At 41.3% G+C, this 22017-nt stretch overlaps 1 protein-coding gene across 1 annotated transcript; it reads right to left on the bottom strand.

Annotated features, from left to right (window-relative positions):
• Nucleotides 1–413: 413 nt before the first annotated feature.
• LOC126749262 (uncharacterized) lies at nt 414–21122 on the bottom strand. Its single transcript, XM_050458958.1, has 3 exons — nt 20926–21122; nt 10793–10943; nt 414–737 (listed from the first exon to the last, which is right to left on the bottom strand). The coding sequence occupies exons 1-3, from the start codon at nt 21120–21122 to the stop codon at nt 414–416; spliced, it is 672 nt and encodes a 223-aa protein (XP_050314915.1).
• Nucleotides 21123–22017: the final 895 nt, after the last annotated feature.

Raw genomic sequence — 22017 nt, 5'->3', positions numbered from 1 at the left:
CTTTTTGGGGCTGGGGGGGGGGGCGGGTTGTGGAGGGGGTTGGCTTCTGAAGCCAGGTTTAGGTGTGCCAGAAGATTTGGCTGGGGCTTGGGGTTTTGGAGCTGAAGGGGCCCTGGTGGCCTGAGTGGGTTGGGGGGAGGAGGGAGCAGAGTTCCTCCTACGACGATAAAATCGTCATCATCCTTGGGGGGAGCGGGAGCCATCGCTGGCTCAGTTTCCATTGCGGAAACTGTAGCGGGAATTGGCTTGGGGGCAGGGGCTGCAGTAGCCGGGGTGGGTGTTGGGGGTGCCTCAGGGCAGTGATTGGGGCAACAATGGGGGCAACAATGGGGGTAACAATAGGGGATGCAATGTTAAATGGAACATGCGACTTACCCTTGGCTTCCCAGGAAGCGAGCTGGAGCCGCAGTTACTTAATTTCCTCCGTGAGTCGAAGAATTGTTTCCTGAAGGCGGGCTTCCCCTTCTTTCAGCCAGGGCTTGCTGTTGAGCTTCCCTTTCGGCGGCTTTGGCTAGCTGCTGCGCTTCCCTCTCGGCAGCTTGGGCGGCTTGGCGTTCCAGGCATTCTTGAAAATGCGCCGTCATTCTCTCCTGAGACGCTAGGTTGGCCTGGAGGAGAGCGGCCCTGTCATAATCTCGATCTCTCGAGTCATGTCGGGGCCTCTCCCTCGGGCTTAACGGGGATCTGCTGCGGTCGCTCTCGTCGCCGCTTGAGGACATGATGCTGCCTTGGATGCACTAAAAGCACATTCACTTTCACACCACTCACTTCACTCTCACTACACAATCGCTTGTTATGCACAAGCTGGCACTTCGGAATCGCTCGATAATAATCGTAACGCGTCGCGTCGAAAAACCTTAGCGCACACCAGAGGTCTAACCCTGGCGAGTGTCACGTCGGTACTACTTTCAAAGGTTTTTCCAAGTGTGTCAAGTAAGCAAATTGGCGTGTATTTCCCTTTCACGTAGATTGGCTTTCCCGGTTTTTCGATTAGGATCAATTTGGAGATTTTCCACTTATCAGGAAATTTGTTTTGGTTTAGGCATTTGGTGTATAGGTCTAGGAAGAATCTGAAGTGTTTTAGTAGTAGCAATTTGGTGTGCTCAGGCTTTATTGTGTCAGGGCCCGGCGCTTTTTTATGTTTTATGCGAGTAATAGCGTGTTTTAGTTCTTCCTCCGTGATAGCTGGGGCGGGGAAGGTTTCCGTTTTGTTGCTTTTTGTCTCTGTGATATAACTTTCCGATTCTGTGATAAATAGTAAATATTTCTATTTTTTTGTTTAGGTTTAGTGTAATTTTAGGTCCGTTTGTTTTCATCTGGCTTCTTACTATCTGGTAAGCTTGGCCATAGATATCTTGCTATAGAGAATCAATAAGCTCTTTCCATTTATTTTTTTTGAGCGTTGTATTTCCTTATTTAGTTTATGTTTGGTTTCTTTATTTGTTTTTTTAGGGCGTTTTTTTGCTCATCATTCCTAGTTTCCCTTAGGAGAAGTCTTCTTTTTACTCTAACGTCTTTGATCTGCATGTCGATATTATCATTCCACCAGTATGGCAGTTTATAGTTGTAGTCCGTTCGCACGTTCGTACAGGATGAGGCTACAGTTTCTTGCACAGATATCAGTTTATTCTTCAATACTCTTGCCCTCAGTTTTTCTTAGAACATCTTCAAAGTTTCTCATTAAGATTTCTGGTTGTAATTGTGGATGTACCGTGGCTTGTTGGCGGATCTATTTTCATGAAGATTTTCAAGAAGATAAATTGGTGATCGCTTAGTGTTTCTCGGTCGTGTAATACCTCCCAGTGTATTTGTCTCTGTTGTGAAAGTTCCTCTGAGGCAAAGGCGAGATCTATGTATGACTGGCCATTCCCCCTTATCAACGTTGGATATTTGGCATCATTTAAAATTACTAACCCCATTGCTGTCATCCTGTCAAGGAGTATTCTTTCTCTATTGTCCAGTACATTTCCTCACCATGTGGGGTTTTTGGAGTTAAAATCTCCGAGTACAATAACCGGCGAGTGCAGGACAGATTTTATGGTATATGTTGCTAAATAGGTCGTCTAGGGCTGATTCAAACTCATTTAGGCTGCAATTTGGGGATATATAAAAATAAAGCTTTACATTTAAAAGTGCCTGGTTGGTGACCATCCCGATTGAAGGTGGGGCAGAAGGTTGTAGGCTGAAGGTTGTAGATGTGCTACATCTGTAGCACATCTCTACCATGACTTTTTTCTGAATTCGGCACTCCGTCAGGCCGATACGAATCGTAGACATTTGTATTAATTTTTGTGCTTTTGCTTGATCTAGTTCCATTATTGCGGTTTGTCCACCATATGGATTGCTTGATAATTTGATGTTAATTTCGTTTGGGTGTTGACCTGGGTCGATATTATCGATTTTGTCCCTGATCTCCTCTGTATTGGTGATTTCGTCGATGTCCCTAATGTATATAGTTTTTTTTTGGGTGTTTCCCGTTATTCGTGTTTTTTCTTCATTAAATGTACTTTTTATTTTTTCATGTATTTGTTTAGTATAGGAGTCATCTTTCAGTTTTAGGAGTAGGTTACCATTTGCGGTTTTTCTGAGTTGCTTTACCCCCTGCGTTAGTGTTGGGCTGATATTTTCTTTCAGGGTTCTTAGCATATCTGAGATGATGATTTTCCTTCAGTTACTTCAATTATGATAGCTTCGCCTCTATGTTCTTGCTTGTTAACGTTTGTCTTCAGCATGCCAACATTGTGTACTAACTTCAATTTCATCAGCGAGTTATTAAATACACATTTGCACAGTTTTCTAAATATGTGTGGGTCCAAGTATTTTGGTGCCACCACAGTGATTTCGTCGGCTTGAACTTCCTCAAGCATCGTTCTGAGCTCACTTAAGATACCATATAGATTTTCCTTTAGACTTATATCTGTTGGTTTAAAAGTAATAGTTACTGTAGTGTATGATCCCCATTCGCAGGTGATTGGTGTTTCGTCCAGCAACTCAGTGTAGATGTTTAAGGCTTCTTCTTCCAAGTTATTTTTCTTTTCGGGTTTTTTGTCTTTTTGTTCGTAATTTGAAAATATAATTAGATGGTTGGGTCTGCGGCCCAGGCTTAAGCGTTCTTCTTCAGAAGTAGATGTATAGGTTTCGATGTTCCATTCCCGCCCCAGTAATTGTTCTACTTCTAGATAGCTATTAAGCTGCTCATTTTTAATCGAGAAGATTTTATTTTTTGTGATTGCATTGCATGTGAAGCATTTATTATTTGTATTTGTGTCGCGTTGGTAGAGGAGCTCTTTTATTGTTTCCTCGTTTTGTTTCAGTTTTTCTTCGTAGCTTTTTTTATTATTTATGATTGTCTTATTTAGGTTTTTAATGGTTTCTTCTGTTTCTACCACACTTCTTTTGTAGTCCATAATGGCACAGCCCACCAGAGAATTTAGTTCGCTTGTTATGCTTTTAACTACCTTGTGGACGTTTTGTGTTTCTCGCCCAAAGTTTGTTAGCTCCACTTTCTTATCCTTTAGCTTTTTTAGAATTTTGCTTGGCGCAATGTCCGAGAGAAGTTTGAATTCAGGTGAGTCGTTTGGTATCCTGCGTCTCTTTTTGGTTTCTCGGGCTGGCGAGAAATAGTCTTCCAGAGGACCTTGTATAAGGACATCGTCGATTTCATTCTGAGGTAGTGGTTCCTCAAACGTGAGGTCGTTTATAACGAACGTTTGTTGTGTTTGTGAATCTTCGTTCATGACCTCAGATTTTCTGCTAGGAGATCGTGCTATTGAGTATCTCCTCGCGAAGGGATTAAATTCTTCGTTCTTCGGGGTCAATGGTAAGGTGCCCTCCCCAGAATCCGAGGGGCAGACCAACCCTATTAGGTTGGTGCGGGATTCTGCGCTTCCAGCGCTACCTGCCTAGGGTACAAATCTCTGTTTCTTATCCATTTTCTCCATTAGAGGTGCATTTTATGGCTACTGCCAGCCTCCGTGTGAATAACGTAGGTCGTCGTGTGCAAGATTTATTAATTTTTTTTTTCAGGTAGGATTGTAGAAGAAATAAGGAGCCTCCTAGCCCTCGTTTCCTAATAGCGTCGGAGGGGAGAAGTGGTTGCTGCCAGGCAACGAAAACCGTGGGAGAAGGATAACGTTTAAAGGGTAAGTAGGGAAAGAAATTAGGAAAATATTTTTTGGAGACGCCTCGATAAGGCGCCTGAGCCGTCCTTTGCAGACAGAAGTCCAACCTTGCGCATTTTGGTGCTCAAGACTGTGCGGCTGTCTGAGCCCCCTCCACCAGCGTCAAGGTCCTGCGGCTCCTCGAGGGGGAACCCAACCCAACTTAACCCTTTTTTTTTTTTATAGAGGTTAGGGAAATCTGCTAGTGTTAATACGCGTATTAACCAGACACCCCAGGCATTGTTGTTCGGACGCCTGGGATAGTGTGGGGTTAGCCTCCCTGTCCTGGGAAAACCGACCCACTAAAACCCTGTTCATCTTTTTTTTTTTTTTTTCTCCATCCTCCCGCATCGGCATCATCATTCGTATGCCTCTCTTTCACTCCTCCATCTTTCGCACTTAAAAAAAGTGTGTTCCGAAGTATCTTTTTCTCCACATTAAAAGCATTCGTGATCTGGGCTTTTATTAATATTTATTAATATTGTAAAGGTAGTCTCTAAGGCTTCTTAGTGGCTTGTTAACAGTTGTGTGATAAAATAATTCACGTCTCCGTGCTTCCTATTAATCCAAATTTCTATGTTCGGTATCAATCTGGCCGTCCGCCTACCTTTCTCTCCATGTTCCCACCTGTCTTGCCAGCCCTCCATCGACCTGCGCCTCGCTGCCTTTGCTTCTTCTTCTGCGCGCATAAAAGTGTCAATCCTTTCCTGGACAATTAGGTCAATTGGGATTAATTCGGCAACAACCAGTAGTGCCTCCGTCGAAACAGTGCGATAGGCGCTAGCTATCCTTATTGCTGCTTGCCTCTGTACTTTTTCAAAAATTTTCCTGTACCTTTTAATTTTTAAGGAACTTCCCCATACTGGCGCCGCCTATGTAAGAATGGACTGTGTTACCGAGCATAAGAGTCTTCTTTTTCCAGGTTTTGCTCCTCCTACGTTTGGAAGCAGCCTCTTCAGGGATGTCATCGTCTTCGCGGCTTTGCTAACAGTTTTCTTTATGTGTTCTTTAAAGGTAAGTTTATTATCTATCCAAACTCCCAGATATTTCAGTTCATTTTTTGTTTCGATGTTTTGATCAAAAACCGTGAAAGATGTTTGTGGGACTCTTTTTTTTTAGTTAGAATAGTAATTTCTGTTTTTTCTGTTGCTAGAGTTAGTTGTTTTCTTTGTAGCCAGTCTTGTATATAATTTGAAGCTATGTCCAATTTTATTTGTATTTCTTCATTGTCACTGCCCACTATCGTCACTGCTATGTCGTCTGCGTATCCGGTGAGCGATACTCCCTCTGGCATAGGTAATTCGAGAAGACCGTCGTACAGGATGTTCCACAGTGTGGGGCCTAGTATGGATCCCTGTGGGACGCCGCAGCTTACTTTTTTTTCTTCCCTCTTGTCCTCGGCTTCTAAAACTATTTTTCTGTCTGTCAAGTAATTTTGTATTAAATTTATAAGATAGGGTGTGGTATTTCTTCTTTTGAGTTATTTTATTATTTCCTTCCACGAGGCAGAATTAAAGGCGTTTTTAACGTCTAGTGTCATTTATATTCCTATTTTCCTGTACCTATGACTTTTTTTTGAAATTTCGGAAATTACGGGTTCTAGGGCAGCTTTTATTGCATGTACCGTCGATCGGCCTGCCCTAAAACCATATTGCTTATTGGATAGAGTGAGCCTTAGATTTAGATCTTCGTTCAGTCTTGCCAGTCTTACGTGCTCAAAAAGTTTCCCAATAGTTTGTAGGAGGCATATCGGACGGTATTTAACGACATTTTCCCCTTCGGTTTTTGGCTTCTCCAGCAGCACGAGTTTCGCCATTTTCCAGGGAACCGGGAAATTGGACGTCCCAATCAGGTAATTAAACAGTGTCTGGTAAAATTCGGGTTTGTCGCTAGCTATTTCCTTGATGATCTCCACGGGAATGCCACTATACCTGGTGCCCTTTTCTTCTTTAGTTTTTCTGCTGGCTTCTTTATTTCTGATGTTGTGGCTTCAGAGGGGCTCTCTGATATACTTTCCGTTACCCAGTTATTCACTTCTGACTCCGGGAAAAGTTTGTCTGCCTCAGACTTAGTGACTTCCATGGTTAGGCTTCGATTTGGTGTTATTTTTAATCGTCTTGTCGCTATTTTATAACCTTCACCTCAACAGTCCTGATCTATGTCTTCGCATATTTTTCTCCAACATGTTCTTTTGGATAATTCAATTGCTCTTTTAAGAACCTTTTTGTCGTTTTTGTACTGTTCTTCGTCTTTTTTACGTCTTGTTTCGTCCCTTTTGTTGTTTCTTGTTACCTTTCGTCTAGACACATTACACTTTTTTCTTAATTCAGCTATTTTAGCGGTCCACCAGTAAACCGATTACTTACCTTTTATTATCTTTTTTGGCGGCATGGATGCGTTGCAGATTTGCTTTGTGACCTCTTCCAATTTTGCTACTGTCTCGGGGGGACCCGGGCCCAAGCTTTCCATTAGTGCTTTTTTGTATTCTTCTCGATTGAAGCCTTTTACGTTCCACCCAAAGATTTGAGATTGGGCTTCTTTTTTCTCTACTGTTAGTTTTATCTCGTAGATAATGTATCGGCGGTCACTCATAGTTTCCGTTTCTGACACCCTCCAGCCTTCTATTCGTCTTCCGATTTCACCTTTTGCTATTGTCAAATCGATTATTGTCCCAGTGGTCCCTCTCTAAAAAGTGGGTGTGCCTCCGGAGTTTAAAACATAGAGGTCTCGTGTAGCCATCCACTCTGTGAGTATGATCCCTCTCTCATTTGAAGTGGTCATTTCCCATTCCGGAGCATAGGCATTAAAGTCACCTGTGATTATCGCGTCTTTTCGATCTTTCGATCTTTCTATCGTTCTTATCGATTGCTTCCAAGAATGCCGTGAAGTCTTCAATTGTTTTATTGGGAGATAATTGGCAACTATACATAAAAAAATCCCTAAACTCAATCCAGACAAAATCGTTGCCTCTTCCAGTATTTAGATAAGGTAAGTATTTTTTTGGCGGTATGATTGCCGCTCCTATGTTGTTGTCCGTTATCCATCCTAATTTTTTACATTTGTCGATGTTTGGTTCCGCTATCGTTACTATGTCAATATTTTCTTTTTTGATTGTGGCTAGGAGGAGGTCGTGTGCCGCATGGCAGCAATTCAGATTTATTTGGAGGGACTTTATGCTAGTTGCTTTCTCTATTTCGAACGGTTTGGCTGTACCGTTCCCTATTTCTGGCGGCGTTTAGTGATTTTCGGAAGACGTGACATCCACCTATCCCTGCTCTGTGTCCCTTCTTTTCGCATAGTGGACAGTATTCTTCTTGTTCGCACTCGTTTGCTATATGGCCTTGTCCCCCGCAGTTGAGACACAGCCCTGATCTGTCGGGTCCTGTGCAGTTCTGCTTGATATGGTCGTATGACCAGCATCTGCTGCATTTACTCATTTTAATTCTCCTTTCTAGAGGGCACCTGACTAGACCGATCTTGATTGCTCCTTGGGATAGTAAGAATTCGGCTTCTTTTTTGTTTAGTGTTATCGTTGCTACCTGTGTGTTGTCCGATGCTGGTCGGAGTTCGCTGAGCTTATAATTCTGGTCTAAGTCTTTCAGGTTTTTATCTAGTGAGCTTTTTACTTCTTCCCAATCCATGAGCGCATCGATACACCTTATATGTATTGATTCGTTCTCGACGCCCCCTTCCACTTTCCGTACAAGATCTTTCGGTTTGCGTCGCTTTGATTTAAGGCTGTTTGCAACGAATTGTACGTATCGTCGTTTTTGTCCATAGTGATTAGTAGGTTACCATTTAGTGTGCTGCGTATCCCTTGTATGCCACTTGTTCCATGATTGTCTTTTAGAACTTCTTTTACATTTTTAAGGCATTCTTCGTATGTTGTGCCCTTTTTTTCTACGATTAGGGCATACGTGTTTCTTGTTTCTCTCGCTTTTTTTCCTTGTCCTTCTTTAGTGAATATTATTATTTTGATATCTGTGTTCAAGAACATCGATTCGATCATTTTTCTAAATGTTTCTGTGTTCATTTTTCAAGTTGGTGTAGTATGAGTGTTTCGTCCTTTATTGCTTCTTTCAGTTTTTCTAGCTTATCGTATAGGTCTTTCTCTTCTTCACTGTATGTTATTTTAACTGTTTGTCTTTTTGTTGTTCTATCTTCCCTTGCTGTTTTTATTTTTGACTCTTGCTCTAAGACTCCAAAGTCTGTGTATATCTCTCTCCATCTTTATGTCGCTTTATCCTTCTATGACTACTTTCGTGCCCTTTTCCGTACTTACTTCTGGGTTTCCTGTGTACAAGTGCGTTCTGGCGTACGCCTGTCTATCCCATTTCTGCTCCTTAAGATATACAAAATCTTCATACGAGTCACATTTTGTCACTTTTTCTATGACTCCTTCTCCTATGGTCTGGACACCCATTTCACTTTTTTCTTTAGTTTCTGTGAGTAAGCTTCCTTGTGGTGTCTGTTTTTTTTTGTTCGTATTTGTGTTCTTCCAACCAGCAGTGGCTGGATTTTTGGCAGCGTGAAATGCATCCTGTATTGGAGTTTTCATGTCGGCTTTTTCTGTCTCTGTTCCTGTTCTTGCGCTTGGAGGCGGCGATCTGCTGATAGAGTCCCTTCTTTGAAATGGGTTTGATCCGCGGATTTCAAAAGCGGTAGGGTCGTAGTCTGTTGTAGTTCTCTTTCTGTCCTTGGTTTCTTTATTTGTTTCGTAATTCATAGAGTCTTAGTTTTTTTTTTTTAATTTTCTTCCATCTGAACCCACGAGTTGGGTCGAAATATCATTCCCACGAAGCAATGCGTTCTTACCTCGCTGGGGCGTCTTGTCTTCCAATGGGGTAGCGCCTGGTGCCCCACAGGGGTTACCGGCTTGCGACGCAGTTGGCCCTGTGCCATTCACCCATCGGCACCGGCTGTCCTCAGCCTTGAGTTAGTGTTCTTGGTCATTCACACAGTCTATTTTTTTTTTTATATATTTTTTTTTACAGGAAGGAATTAGGAGAGAAAAAGGAACCCCTAGTCCTCGAAAACCTAATAGCGTCGGGGGGAAAAGATATTCCTCCCAGAGAGACGAGGTGTGGGGGTGGAGCAATAAATTTATGAGAGAAAAGGGATTATGAAATGAACATACCATAGGCTGTTGATTCCTTTCTTCTATATACTTGAGCTGTCCGTCACTCCCGCTACCGGCCGGTATTTTCGATAATCGGCAAGGTTTTACGGGATTGGTTACTTAATTTGAGTACTAGTGAAGTATACATTCAAAAGCTTCGAATGCATGAAAATGGTTCCCTTTTAAGTGCTTGTCCACTCCTCTCACGTCTGGTTTCTTGTTCATTTTTAGGAGGGGAATGAGGAATTTTGGTGTTAGCGAGCAGACATATTTTTAGATATAGGGGTCATTTAAAATTTACTTAGAGAAGTGAGATTAATATAAGTATTTAAACAATTACTGCAAGTAATGCTAATGCCATTACTGAACACGGGGGAAACAGGGAAGAATGAATTTAAAAGGTAAGTGGTTAGTTTTAGGAAAGAGTATTAGGAACCGTTCTTGTAAACGGCTGAGCCTTCGTTAAAAAACAATTATTAAACCTCGTTCCAAAATAGACCCGAAGTCCAATGATTGTCTGAGCCCCCTCCACCGCCACAAGGTCCAGATGCCGGATATGTCCCTCTCTTTTTTTTTCCTTTATTTTATTATTGTTGTTCCTCCCTGTATTTCTGGGATAGGATGTCCATCGCCATTTTATCTATTGCATAGTAGTTCTCTTTGTTCTTGGAGGCAATTTGTAAGAAATTATTAGCAGTTATATTTACCTCCACAAGTGCGGTCAGGGCATTTCTATTATTCTTCCATCTAGGGCACCAAAACATTGTGTGTTCTGCTGTGTCATTTGGGTGCTCACAGTAGTTGCATAATGGTTATTCTTTTTTTTTTATTTCATGAAGATAGCTCCCGAAACTTCCATGTCCAGTAATCATTTGTGTCAGGTAGTGACTTAGCTGCCCATCTCTTCTTTTTACCCATGTTTTCAAATCCGGAATTAGCTTGTAGGTCCAGCGTCCCCGCTCAGATGCTTGCCACTCTTCCTGCCATCTTTCCATTAATCTCTCCCTTTCTTCTTTCCTTGAAGTATTTGTGACTGCATCATTTAGAAATAGAAGGGTTCTTTCTTCTGCCAGTATGTGCAACTGTATCAGTCCTGATATGACCAACAGGGCTTTCGTTGAGGCCGTTCTGTACGCAGAGCATACCCTCAGAGCCATTATCCTTTGTGCGCTTTGTAGTTTTTTTTTATTGTTCGTTAAGCCATTGCAGAGCTCCACGCTGGTGCCCCATACATTATAGTATTTTCGCACGCATAGGCCATCACCTTCCTTTTTGAGGAGGAGGGACCTCCAATATTTGGTAGGATTGCAGAGCTTTTGTTGTGCGATGAACTTGATGTGGCTAACTTTTTTTTGCAGCTTAATAGAATTGCCTCGGTCTTTTCTGTTGCCACCGTAAGGTCATGCCTGTACATCCAACTTTCAATAAGATTTAGCGTAATATCCGCTGCCTTCATCAGGTCGTTTTCGTTTTCTTGTGTGCAGATCACCGCAAGGTCATCTGCGTAGCATACCAGCTCAGTTCCCTCGGGGACCGGAAGCTCCATGACACTGTCATACAGCACGTTCCATAGAGTCGGACCCAGAACCGATCCCTGTGGTACCCCTCCGAATACCTCCCTTTCATCCTCTCTAGACAGGGTTATCCGTCTGTTATTAAGATAGCTAATTAATATATTTATCAGGTATGGATTTATTTCCCAGTTATGCAGTTCTTTTATAATGAGTTCCCACAAAGCATATTTGGTGGATCGTTCGGTTCCTTCTTAGGTTTATCTATAAGTACCAGTTTCGATTTTCTCCACTCCTTAGGGAAGTTGCACTCTTGTAGAAAATGATTAAAGAACTGTCGGAAGTATTGTACGTTGTGCGAGATCAGTGTCTTGATTACTACTGGTGGTATATTATCGCATCCTGGTGCCTTGTTGATTTTGATACTTTGACATGCATTCATTATTTCGGAGTCTTTTAGTAGCTCGCATTTGTTTATGATGGTTGGTACTTTAGACGTTGTCTTGACTTGCCGGTCGCACATGAAGAGTGTATTAAATTGGTGGATTTTCTCCTCTGGCGTCATTTGTACTGAGGGTGGTTTTTTATTCAGTTGGGAGATTATAATTCTATAAAACGTCCATATAATCTTCAAAAATATTTTCTTGGAGTTCGTCGCATAGCTTTGCCCATGATTTTTTTTAGCATTTCTTATTTTAGATGTTAGATCCTTCTTTGCCTGCTTGTAGCACTCTTTGTATGTTTCTCGCAGCTCCATGTCTCTTGTCTCTCTCTGAAATCTTCTTCTCTTTCTCTTCACCTCTATAATGTTTGTTTGAATAGTCTCACTCCGCCAGTAGGGCATTTGAAACTCTTCATTGCATCGCAGCGTGGGGGTGGTTTCGTGATATGTAGCTCTGATTATTCTTGTCATTCTTTGTACGTCGTGCGGTGGTGGTTTCCCATTTATTTTTTTTTGAAGTTTTTGTCAATTTGATTTTGTTTATTTCTCCGTATTTATATGTTTTTTTTGTTGTTTTGATTTTCAGCGATATTAGTGAGAATGAACTTGTGTTCATTTCGGTTATGTTGGGATCTTCCATAACCTGCCATGTGGGCTTTTATTGATAGATATCAGCCTTGTATTCTAGAACGGATAGATTCTTTTTTAGCTTTACTATCAAAGTATCGAAGTTTTTGTTTAGATAGTAATTCGTATTATTACTGCTACATTTTCTTTTGTTTGGCCCTGTAAAACAGATAATGTCGCATTTATTTGTTATTGCTACAGCATCCACCATATCATGTAGAGGGATACTGCGATTGGCATTAATTTGAAGAATTCGCATTTTATATTGTTATTACAGATGGGGTAGTCGCTGCTATCCCAGATTGCATTCCAGGTGCTTTTGCTGCTGCAGTTTCGTCACAGGTCATTAGATTGCCTGGCGATTTTTTTCTTACGCTTGTTTGCCTATTTAGTCTTCTTGCTACGCTTAGGGCATTTCGAAATTCGTTACATCGACTTGTGCCTGTTTTATGGTCTGCTTCATCGCAGAGTAGACATTTCGTTCTATTATGACAGTCCCGCGATGTGTGTCCGTTTTCGCCACAATTATAACAGAGATCTCTTCTGTCTGGCCCTTGGCAGTCTTCCGATTTATGTGAAAGCTCCGGCACCTGCGACAACTTTGAACATCTACCCTTTCGGATACCCTACACACAGACATCCCTATTTTTAATTTGGAAGTGGACATTATTTTTTGACTGATTTCCCTTGTTACTTGTATTGTGGCATTCAGCATATCGGCATTTGCGTTTGGTCGAATATTCCCTATTTTAAGCTCCTCCTTATTTAGACATCTTCCTACATGATTCTGAATAGCTGCTATAATGTCTATCTTCGTAATCGTTACTTCCATGTCTCTAATGAATAAAGTATGCATTCGCTCATTATTTCCAAGAATATGCATCTTGCTCGACTCCTTGTTCAGGCTCAATTTTAGTCTATTTTGTATTTGTCGTGCTGCGTTTGCATCGCTGTTTAGCGCTAGTATGACTTTTCCATCTCGGGGTGAATGACCTCGTAGGGTCTTCTATGATAATTGCACAGTTATTTTTTTTTATTCACTGGATTCATCTTGGCATTTTCAGATTTTGTAGTGTAGATGGTGGCGCGTTGGTCTGTACCATGGAAGATGCTTTCAATGATCTTACGGAGGTCTAGTATGGGCATCCATAATAAGTGATGGAATGCCACGTTTTGGAATCCTTCAATTTCTTGCTTTACCCTTTTAATGAGTTCGAATATTACCTTCGAGTCTTCGTTTGTAGGGGAGAGTTTGAACACTTTTTGTCCAGGGCTAGTTGCATTTCTTTGCGACCCTAATCTGCTGGTCACTTCCAGAACATCATAGCAGTTATCTAAAGTTCTGGGAACCGTTGGCGGTACAGACCTTGTATTGATCTTTCCATGTCTTTATCCTCTGGTTCGGTAATGACGACTTTTACTGTATCCGCAGTCGTGTTTAAAGGGTTTCCTATCATTACATAAGTATTTTTATAAATGTTACTAGCCCATTTCACATCTGCCAGTTTCTGGAAGTCCTCAAAGCATTCGACTTTCTCTAGCTGTCCTAGGAGTTCCTCCTCACCCGTCTGAGTCTCTACGTCCGAAGTGGTTTTTTGTTCTTTTCTAGGGATTTCCATGATTCTTTTTTCCAGTGCTTGGATAGTTTTTTCTTGCTCTTTTCTTATCTCTGCATTTTTTATTTCTTCATTAGTCCGATTGTAGGCGTCTCTTTTGTATTCTGTAATCACGCTTATCAAGATACTGCGGATCTGCTTGCTCAGTGTTTTAATGGTTTTATGGGCATTTTGGGTGTTATCGCAGAAGGTTTCTAGCTCATTCACCTTAGTCTTTAGGGCATCTAATGCCCTGCTGCATACTATTTTTTCCATATTTTCATCCTCTGGTGTTCCTTTTCTTTTTCTCTTGCTTCTTTGGATTTCAAATCCTATCATGTCATCTATTTCACTTGAGTTCGGTTGTGGTGTTACTGGTTGTGTATTCGAGTAACTGGTTGTACTTCCACGTTCAATAGAACATCCACTGGGTGGGGTTCTTACTATATTGCTTCGCCTAGCAAAAGGGTCTACCATAATTTCGTTGTCTGGTGTTAGCAGGTCACCGTTATCGGCCCCGTTCATCCAAGTAATATCTTTTTCATTGTCTGTTTTTTCTTTATTTTTAGGAAGGTTTGGTTTGGACATTTCTGTTCCCACGATTTGGGATGTATCTTGCGGTCCGGCATGGCAGTGCGCCCTTACCATGCTAAGGCTATAAGACCCCCAAAGGTCGCCAGTTATTTGGGGCATCGCTCGCGACACATCATTTGTCCCTGTGCCATGCAGATCCTCAGCGCGATGGTGTTACACCTTGGGAGTTTTTTTTTTTTTTTTTTTTTTTTTTTTTTTTATAGTGTGGAGGGATCCCTAGCCCTCGAAAAAACCTAATAGCGTCGGGATCGGAAATATCAAGAGTTGACCAAGAACGGCCGAGACAGAAAGCAAAAAGAGCCTCACCCCAAATTCAGAGGAAGGATGGTGAGGGTGAAGAAAGAATAGTAAGTATAAAGGTAAGTAGTTTGAGCTGTCCTTAGCAGGCAGACATCCAGCCTTGCTCGCTAAAATCGTTCGAGATTGGATGGCTGCCTGAGCCCCCTCCACCAACGACAAGGTCCAGCAGCTCCCCGAGGGGGGAACCCAACTCAACCCAACCCAACCCAACCCTTTTTTTTGTGGTGGAAAGTGAATGCTCATTTACGCACATCTGGGACACACATCTGGGAAGGTAACCCAGATAGCGTGGGACTCACGGCCTCCTCCCTCTTCTTCTTGCTGGGAAACTGTCCTACCCACTAAACACACAACCACCCATGTCTCTCTTACTGCGCTTCTCCCCGGATCTGTTACCTCTTGGTATATAGCACAGGGAGGGCGTGGTCTAGCCTGTTAAAGTTCTTTCCTCTTTTTCCTTTAGTTCTACAATTTCTTTTATCATCTTTCCTATTAAATTCCAATTTTCAGCACCTTGCAGCATATTTTCGACAAGATTTTCAGGACATAAATTTATATCTAGTTCAATTTCGACATTTACTCTAATCCTATCAAATCTTTCACAGTGACACAACATGTGTTCTACAGTGTCCTCGACAGCATCCCCATACATACAGGCAGGAGTTTCTTTTTTTTTATACTTGTACAGATATGTACCAAAGCAACGTGTCCGGTAAGTATCTGTGTTATGTACTACTTGACTTCTCCATGTCTTCTATTTACCCATTTCTTTATGTTTGTTATAATTTTTTTTGTCCATTTGCCCTTTCCTTCTTCCAAATTTTCCCGCCATCGTCTTTGCCATTTTTGTAATGTTTTTTCTCTTTCTTCTTCATCAATCATCCTATTTCTTTCATGTTCTCTTAAGTTTTCTGTATTTTTTTTTCTTTCATAGATTCTGTTTCGTTCTTCTATTAGGAGATCGATTGAAATTAGCCCTGCCAGCAGAACTGCCGCCTCTGTGGATACCGTGTGGTAGGCGCTGAGGCATCTCAGCGCTCCGATTCTTTGACACGTTGCTAGCCTAGATGCATTTCTTTTTATTTGGATACTTTCGCTCCAGATTGGAGCTGCGTAGAGCGCAATTGATTGAAAGGTAAGAGATAGAATTTTTCTTTTTGAGTATGCAAGTTCTCTAACATTTGGCAACGATGCACTTAAGGATTTAAAAACTTTATTTGTCTTTTCTACAAGCATGGAGATATGGGGCGAGAAAGTGAGGGAATAATCTAATACAACACGAAGGTACTTAACAGACTTTTGTGCTCCCAGTCTTGAGTTTCCAAATTTGTAGACAATGTTTCTTCTTATTTTGGAGCTCCATCCGAAGACAACACTCGTCGTTTTTTCAGGCGCTGCCTCAAGTCTATTTTGTTCCATCCAGGTTTCAATTCTGTAATAGTACTATATTTCCGTTAATGACATTTTCTTCTACAGTTGGCGCCTTCACTATTACTGCCAGATCGTCTGCATAGCACACAATCTCGACTCCGGGTGGCTTTTCTATTTCCATGACGTCAGAGATGTACAAGATGTTCCACAGGGTTGGGCCTAGGACCGAACCCTGTGGAACTCCTCCCTCCACGCTGCAGCTCGTTCTGCGATCGACGTTTACCAGCCTGTTTAAAAAGTACGAACTAATGATTGCCACCAGATAGTTTGAAATTCGACGTTTTTTTAGACTCTTTATAATAATAGACCAATCAGCCGAATTAAAAGCGTTTTTTACGTTTACGCATATTAAGCCCACAGTGTCTCTTTTGTTTTCCCGAATCTTGTCAACTATATGTCTTATGGCATCTACCGTCGATCTGCCACTATGGAATCCATATTGATGGCGATTTAAACCCCCAGTAATTTCTAATTCTAATTGCATCCTTGCAGTGATTATCCTTTCTAGTACCTTTTCCAGGACGTCTAGGAGAGATATCGGTATGTAGGTGGTCTTGTCATCCCCAGTTTTTTTTTGGTTTATCAATAAGTACAAGTTTTGAGTTTTTCCACCTACAACGGAAATACCCGGTCTTTAAACAATTTGTGAAGATTCTTCGGAAATATATCGGGTTGCTGTTAAGTATATTTTTTGTGTCGCTGGGTGAGATGCCGTCAGGGCTAGGGACTTTCATTTGTTTTTATGCTCTTTATAGCTTGTTGCAGCTCGTCATCCGTGACATCCTGAATGTCCTGATTTCCTATATTTATTTTTGGCAGGATAGATTTTGGTGTTGTTTTAAATAGGCTTTTGAAAAGGTTTAGTTTTTCTTCCTTGGTTAAGTTAAGTTTTGGTCCGTTATATTTTAACTGCGCTTTTATGATTTGATATCCTTGCCCAAAGATATCATTGTTCAAGGAATCGCAAACCTGTCGCCATTTTTCTTTTTTTGCTTTTTTTATGTTTTTTGTCATCTTTTTCCTTGCTTCAATGTATTCGGATGCTAGTTCTTCTCTTTTTGTTTGATTTTGTGTTTGTCTTTGCATTATTCTTCTTTTCTTCTTAACCTCTATTATTTCTTTCTCTATGCTCTCGGTCCACCAGTACGGCAGTTTGTAGTTTTCGTCTACTTTAATTTTTCGACAGGATTTGTTATAAGCATTTAGAATTCCTTTTATAGCGTTATCCGTATCCTCTGGTGCTATGGTGTTTGTGATATAAAAAAATCTCCTTTTTAATTTTGTCTAAATCAAGCGTGGTTATAAATTTTGGTTTATTTTTCTTTTTTGTATCTTTTAGGTTAAGTTCCATGGTGATAAATTGATGGTCACTAAGGCTTATCTCTTCCATCAATACCTCCCACTTATATCCATTTTTAATGTCTTCTGTAACAAAAGTGACATCAATATATGACGACCTATTGTGTCTGATCAGTGTAGGATTTTGCCCATCATTTATGCATGTCAAGTTCAGTGCCGTAGTAATGCCATGAAGATGCTCTCCCCTACGGTCTGTAACATCACCACCCCACACGGAACTTTTAGCATTGCAGTCGCTGCAGACTGCCAGCGTTTTTTGCCCTGTCCTAAGATTGCTCTTGACATGCGTAAACAATTCCTCTAAAATGTCTTCGTATTCTTGATAGTGGCAGTTTGGTGAGATATATACGGAGTAAATGCCTATAAAATCTGATTCTACGTATACGAAATTTTTTGCCTTGTAATGTATGTATATGTTTGTTATTTTTTGTGTAAAGTTTGTTTTATATATCACTGTAGTTTTAGCTTCTTTATCGGAGGGGTAAACTTTTGAGGTTCCTCTCTCGAACATATTTTTGCTAGGTTCCTGAATACATATAAAGTTACTACCATGTTTCATTGCAATAGCTTGGGCTAAATCAGTAGTGTTTTTTCTTTGTGCGTTTATTTGTAAAATTTTTATGTTATTTGTGTGACTGCCCATGTAGATTTAAAGGATGATTTCTGTACCTTCTGCATGTAAACGTTCGAAGAAAATCTGGTGCTGCTCATTTTTCTTTTTTGTCTTTCGAGAGCTAGTGCTTTCTTAAAATTCTTACACCTGCTTGTGCCGGTCTGGTGCTCTTCCTCGTCGCAGGAGGGGCAGTACTCTTTTATCTCGGTGCATTCGGCTTTCCTATGACCGACACTCCCGCATTAAAAACACCTATTGTTCATGTTGGTTTCTTTCCCAGTGCAGGATTTTGCTTCGTGGCCATATTCCCAACATTTGAAACACCTGTCTATTTTGAATCGTTTCTGAATTTTACAGTCGGTTAGACCTATTTTAATATTGGCCCGCTTCGCTAGTTCTCCTGACTCAGATTTGGGGAGAGGCACAACTGCTGTTTGTCCTCCGAATTGGTTTTCGTTTAGAGTTATTTTTAGGTTTTCGCATTTATTTATGATTTTAGCATTCATGAGAGCTTCTTGTACTTCTTCCCTAGTGGTTTCTCCTTTCGAAGCATTTCTTATTTTGGTATCGCCTAGTATTTCTTTTACCTCTTTTTGTATTTCCATGATGGACTCAGTAGGCTTAATTTTTAATAGAAGGTTTCCTTTCGCCGTTTTTCGGACTTGTTTTATTTGGGAAATTGAATTATTTGTTTCGTTTTCTCTCAATTTTTTTAACATTTCTGCATACGTGTTTCATTCTTGAGTGTCGACAATAAGAACGTTGTCTTGGGGCATCGGTTTTTTTGGTATCATTCTTTGTAACGATCCATTTCTACACAGTATATTAACGTTTGCGGGGTGATCCCTGTATATGCATTCTACCATCTTTCTTAGAAGCGTGGGGTTTGTGTTGCCTTGTTATCTCCCTAGCCTCCAGGTCGGTAGTGAGTGTTTGGGCCTTTTTGATTAACATGTAAATATCCTTTTCCCGTAGATCCCCTATTGGGCACAATACAGTAATTGATTTTTTCTGTTTTTGTATTTTTTCTTCTCTATTTTTTCTTGTGTATGTGTATTCCTCCTCGATTATCTGGTAGCTTCCCTCTTCACACTGAATCATTTCTTCTTCATATATTTCCGGGTGTCTATTTAAGATTTCTCCCTCGAGGCCCGTCTCTATCCTTTCGGTATTAAAACCTGCCTCGCAGAAGAAAATTACGTGATCTGGTGTACAACCAATTTGCGATGCCTCCTGCACTTTAGTTTTTCTAAAAATCTCTGGTGCCCATTTCTTTCTTATTATCTCCTGAATGGATTCGTAGTTTTTTGTTTCTATTTTTTCCAGCGATGTTATTTTTTCTTCTATTTTTGTTAATGTTTCCATTTTTGAAAGTTTTTTCCGCATTTCTAGGTTCTCGTTTTTTATTGCTTTTAGTTCGTGGATCAGTTAATTTTTTTCTTTTTCTGTTTCGTACATAGGTAATTGAAGATTTAATATTTCTTGGTTTAGAGTGGTGTCTTGGGTCTTAACTTCTTCTGCGTTTCTTCGGAAATCGGATTCAACCTTGCTGGCTACTAATTTTAGTGTTCCGGCCAAGGCCTTGACAGTTTTATGGACGGTTTGATTTTGGCGCCCAAACATAATTAGTTCCTCTATTTTTTCTGTTAACTCGAGGATGTTCTGTTCTATTTTTTTTCTACTTCCCTTTGTTTGCTTCGTTCGCGCTTTGGTTCTGGAAAAAGTTCTTCAAAGGATACATCATTTCGTTTTCTTTTATCCATTAATTGTGTAAAAAAGTTTCCTAAGTTCCCACCCGATTTTTCATTTGCATTTGTGGACGAGGTTGAACCCCTCCTCTGTACATAGGGGGAAACATAGTTTCGTTCTATGGATTTTCGCCGCTCCTCCGGGTCAATCCGAACTTAACCGGGTATGTTGGTTCTCTTCTTTGTCTTGAAGGCAACTGTCTGTCAAGTTTTCCGGGTCCGTATGGGTTGTAATTTCTTCTGAAGTCAGGCAGGCGCCTGAAAAACAGTAGTTGGCTGACGGTCGGTTTGAACCTGTTTTCTCACTCTTGCTGACCGGCACTGGGGTATCCCTCCCCTGCACGGTAAACGTTTCTTCTTTTGTTTTGTCTTCCATGTTGGGTATGTATATAGGTTCCATTTCCATTGCCCGGTCATCACCAATATAATCCATTTTTTTTTTTAAGGGAGGGATGGGAAAAAGAAGGTCTTCCTAGCCCTCGTTGCCTAATAGCGTCGGAGGGGTAAAGTTTGCGGTTGCTCCCAGGGAACAGACCGAAGGAATAAGGAAAGCATTAAACAGGTAAGTAGGGTGAGACTTTAGGTAAGTATGTTGGGTAGCGCTTTAACAAACACGTCTGAGCTGTCCTTAGCAGGTAGACACCCAGTCTTACCCTTTAACCGTTTAAGACTGGATGGCTGCCTGGCCCCCCTCCACCAACGACTAGTTCCAGCAGCTCCTCGAGGGAGAACCCAACCCAATCCATCCCAACCCTTCAGATGTGTAGACTTCACATCAGGGATCACCGAGCCGTTGTCTTTTACTCTTCATTGTTTCCTTGCTCTATCTCCAGTTCCCATTTAGTTTTCTGCCTCATAATCTCTGTCAAATATGTTTCCACAGCCGCCCACTTTTCTCTGGACTCTAACATGGTACGTATAAAGTTATTGGGGTTTAAATTACCCACCTCCGTCTGCACCTGCGGTCTTTCTCTCTCCCACATTGGACATGCGAAGATGGTGTGTTCAGCATTGTCGATTTCTTCACAGTAAAAGCAGGTATCTGTGATTCGCTTTTTGATTCTTTTCAGGAAAGCTCCAAAAGTGCCATGGTTTGTGAGACATTGGGTGAGGAAGAAGTTCGGTTCCCCGAATTTCCTACCCGTCCACCTTTTAATGTCCTTGATCAGCCTAGCAGTCCAGCGTCCCTTTGTGCTCTCGTTCCACTCAGTCTGCCATTTTTCTAGGGTTGCCTCCCTTTCTTCTGTTCTGTCTGCTGGCTTCGTGTTTCTTCGAAGGAAGATTCTTTTCCTTTCCTGTGCCAGCAAATGGAGTGGAATCAAATCTGCCACTACGAGGGCTGCATCGGTGGAGGTGGTGCCGTATGCACACCTTCAGTGCCATTGGTCGCTGGATTGACCTCACCATTTCGAGTTGTTTTTTGTACCCCAGAGCTTCCTCCCATACGGGCGCCCCATATAGTACCACCGACTGCACCCTCATAGCGAGAACTCTTCTCCTACTTGCTTGTGGTCCGCCGACGTTAGGGAGTATGGCGTTGAGGGCTTTAATAACTTTTTTTGCCTTATCGCACACATACTTAATATGTTTGGCAAAGGTCATCCTTCTGTCTAAGGTCATCATGATGTCTTTTGCCACCTATTGCTGAGTAAGATAGCCTCAGTTTTTTCTGGGGCCATCTCCAATTTATTTGCCTTCATCCATAGCCATATTGCATGCAGTGCTTCATTCGTCTTCCACATTAATTCTTGATGTTTTCTAGCTGACGAAATTACAGCAAGGTCGTCTGCGTAGCAAACCAATTCCACACCATCAGGAACCTCCAAGCGCATCACCTCGTCGTATAGAACATTCCAGAGGCACGGCCCCAATACCGACCCCTGTGGCACTCCTCCGCCGATCTTTTCTTCTTCGTCTTTTCCCAGGATTATAGCCCTATCACTAAGGTATGACTTTATTATATTTATCAGGTAAGTACTAATTCTTTTTTCTTTTAGGTTCTTTATTATAAGCTCCCATGAAGCTGTATTAAAAGCGTTTTTGACGTCTATTAATACGAGGACATGAAGTATTTCCCCGCGTCCCACTTTTGCCTTTTCCTTAATTTTGTTAATCGCGTGGATGGTTGATTTCCCCTTTATAAACCCGAACTGTGCTGCATTAAGAACCCTTTGTCATTTATTTCGGCAAGTAAGCATTCTTTTATTAGATTTTCCAGCACTTTGGCCACTGTGTTTATTAGACATATTGGTCTATATTTTATGGGGTCTGTTGGGATTTTTTTGTTTTTCGAGGAGTATCATTTTTGCTTTTTTCCACTCGTTTGGAAATGAACCTGTCAGTAGCAGTTCGTTAAATAAGTCAATGTAGTATTGTTGATTTTCTTTGACCAAGTATTTAATCAATTCTGGGGCCACGCGATCTGGGCCGGGGGATTTTTTAGGCTTAAGTTTAGCAGCTGCGGCCAAAACTTCCTCTTTGGTAAATCTTTGGATCTCTACCAGGTTTTGGCTGTAGC

Source organism: Anthonomus grandis, chromosome 23, assembly GCF_022605725.1.
Source record: "Anthonomus grandis grandis chromosome 23, icAntGran1.3, whole genome shotgun sequence".
Classification (NCBI taxonomy): domain Eukaryota; kingdom Metazoa; phylum Arthropoda; class Insecta; order Coleoptera; family Curculionidae; genus Anthonomus; species Anthonomus grandis.
The sequence above is the reverse complement of the archived record's forward strand: the minus strand, read 5'-3'. Positions and strand labels throughout refer to the sequence as shown.

Coding starts and splice junctions, on each gene's coding strand:
- LOC126749262 (XM_050458958.1), bottom strand. CDS start 21,122: ATGATGACCTTAGACAGAAGGATGACCTTTGCCAAACATATTAAGTAT. Junction 10,944..20,925: donor GTATGGGAGGAAGCTCTGGG/GTACAAAAAACA, acceptor TATATTAATTAG/CTATCTTAATAACAGACGGA. Junction 738..10,792: donor TCCCCGAGGGAACTGAGCTG/GTATGCTACGCA, acceptor ATGTGCTTTTAG/TGCATCCAAGGCAGCATCAT.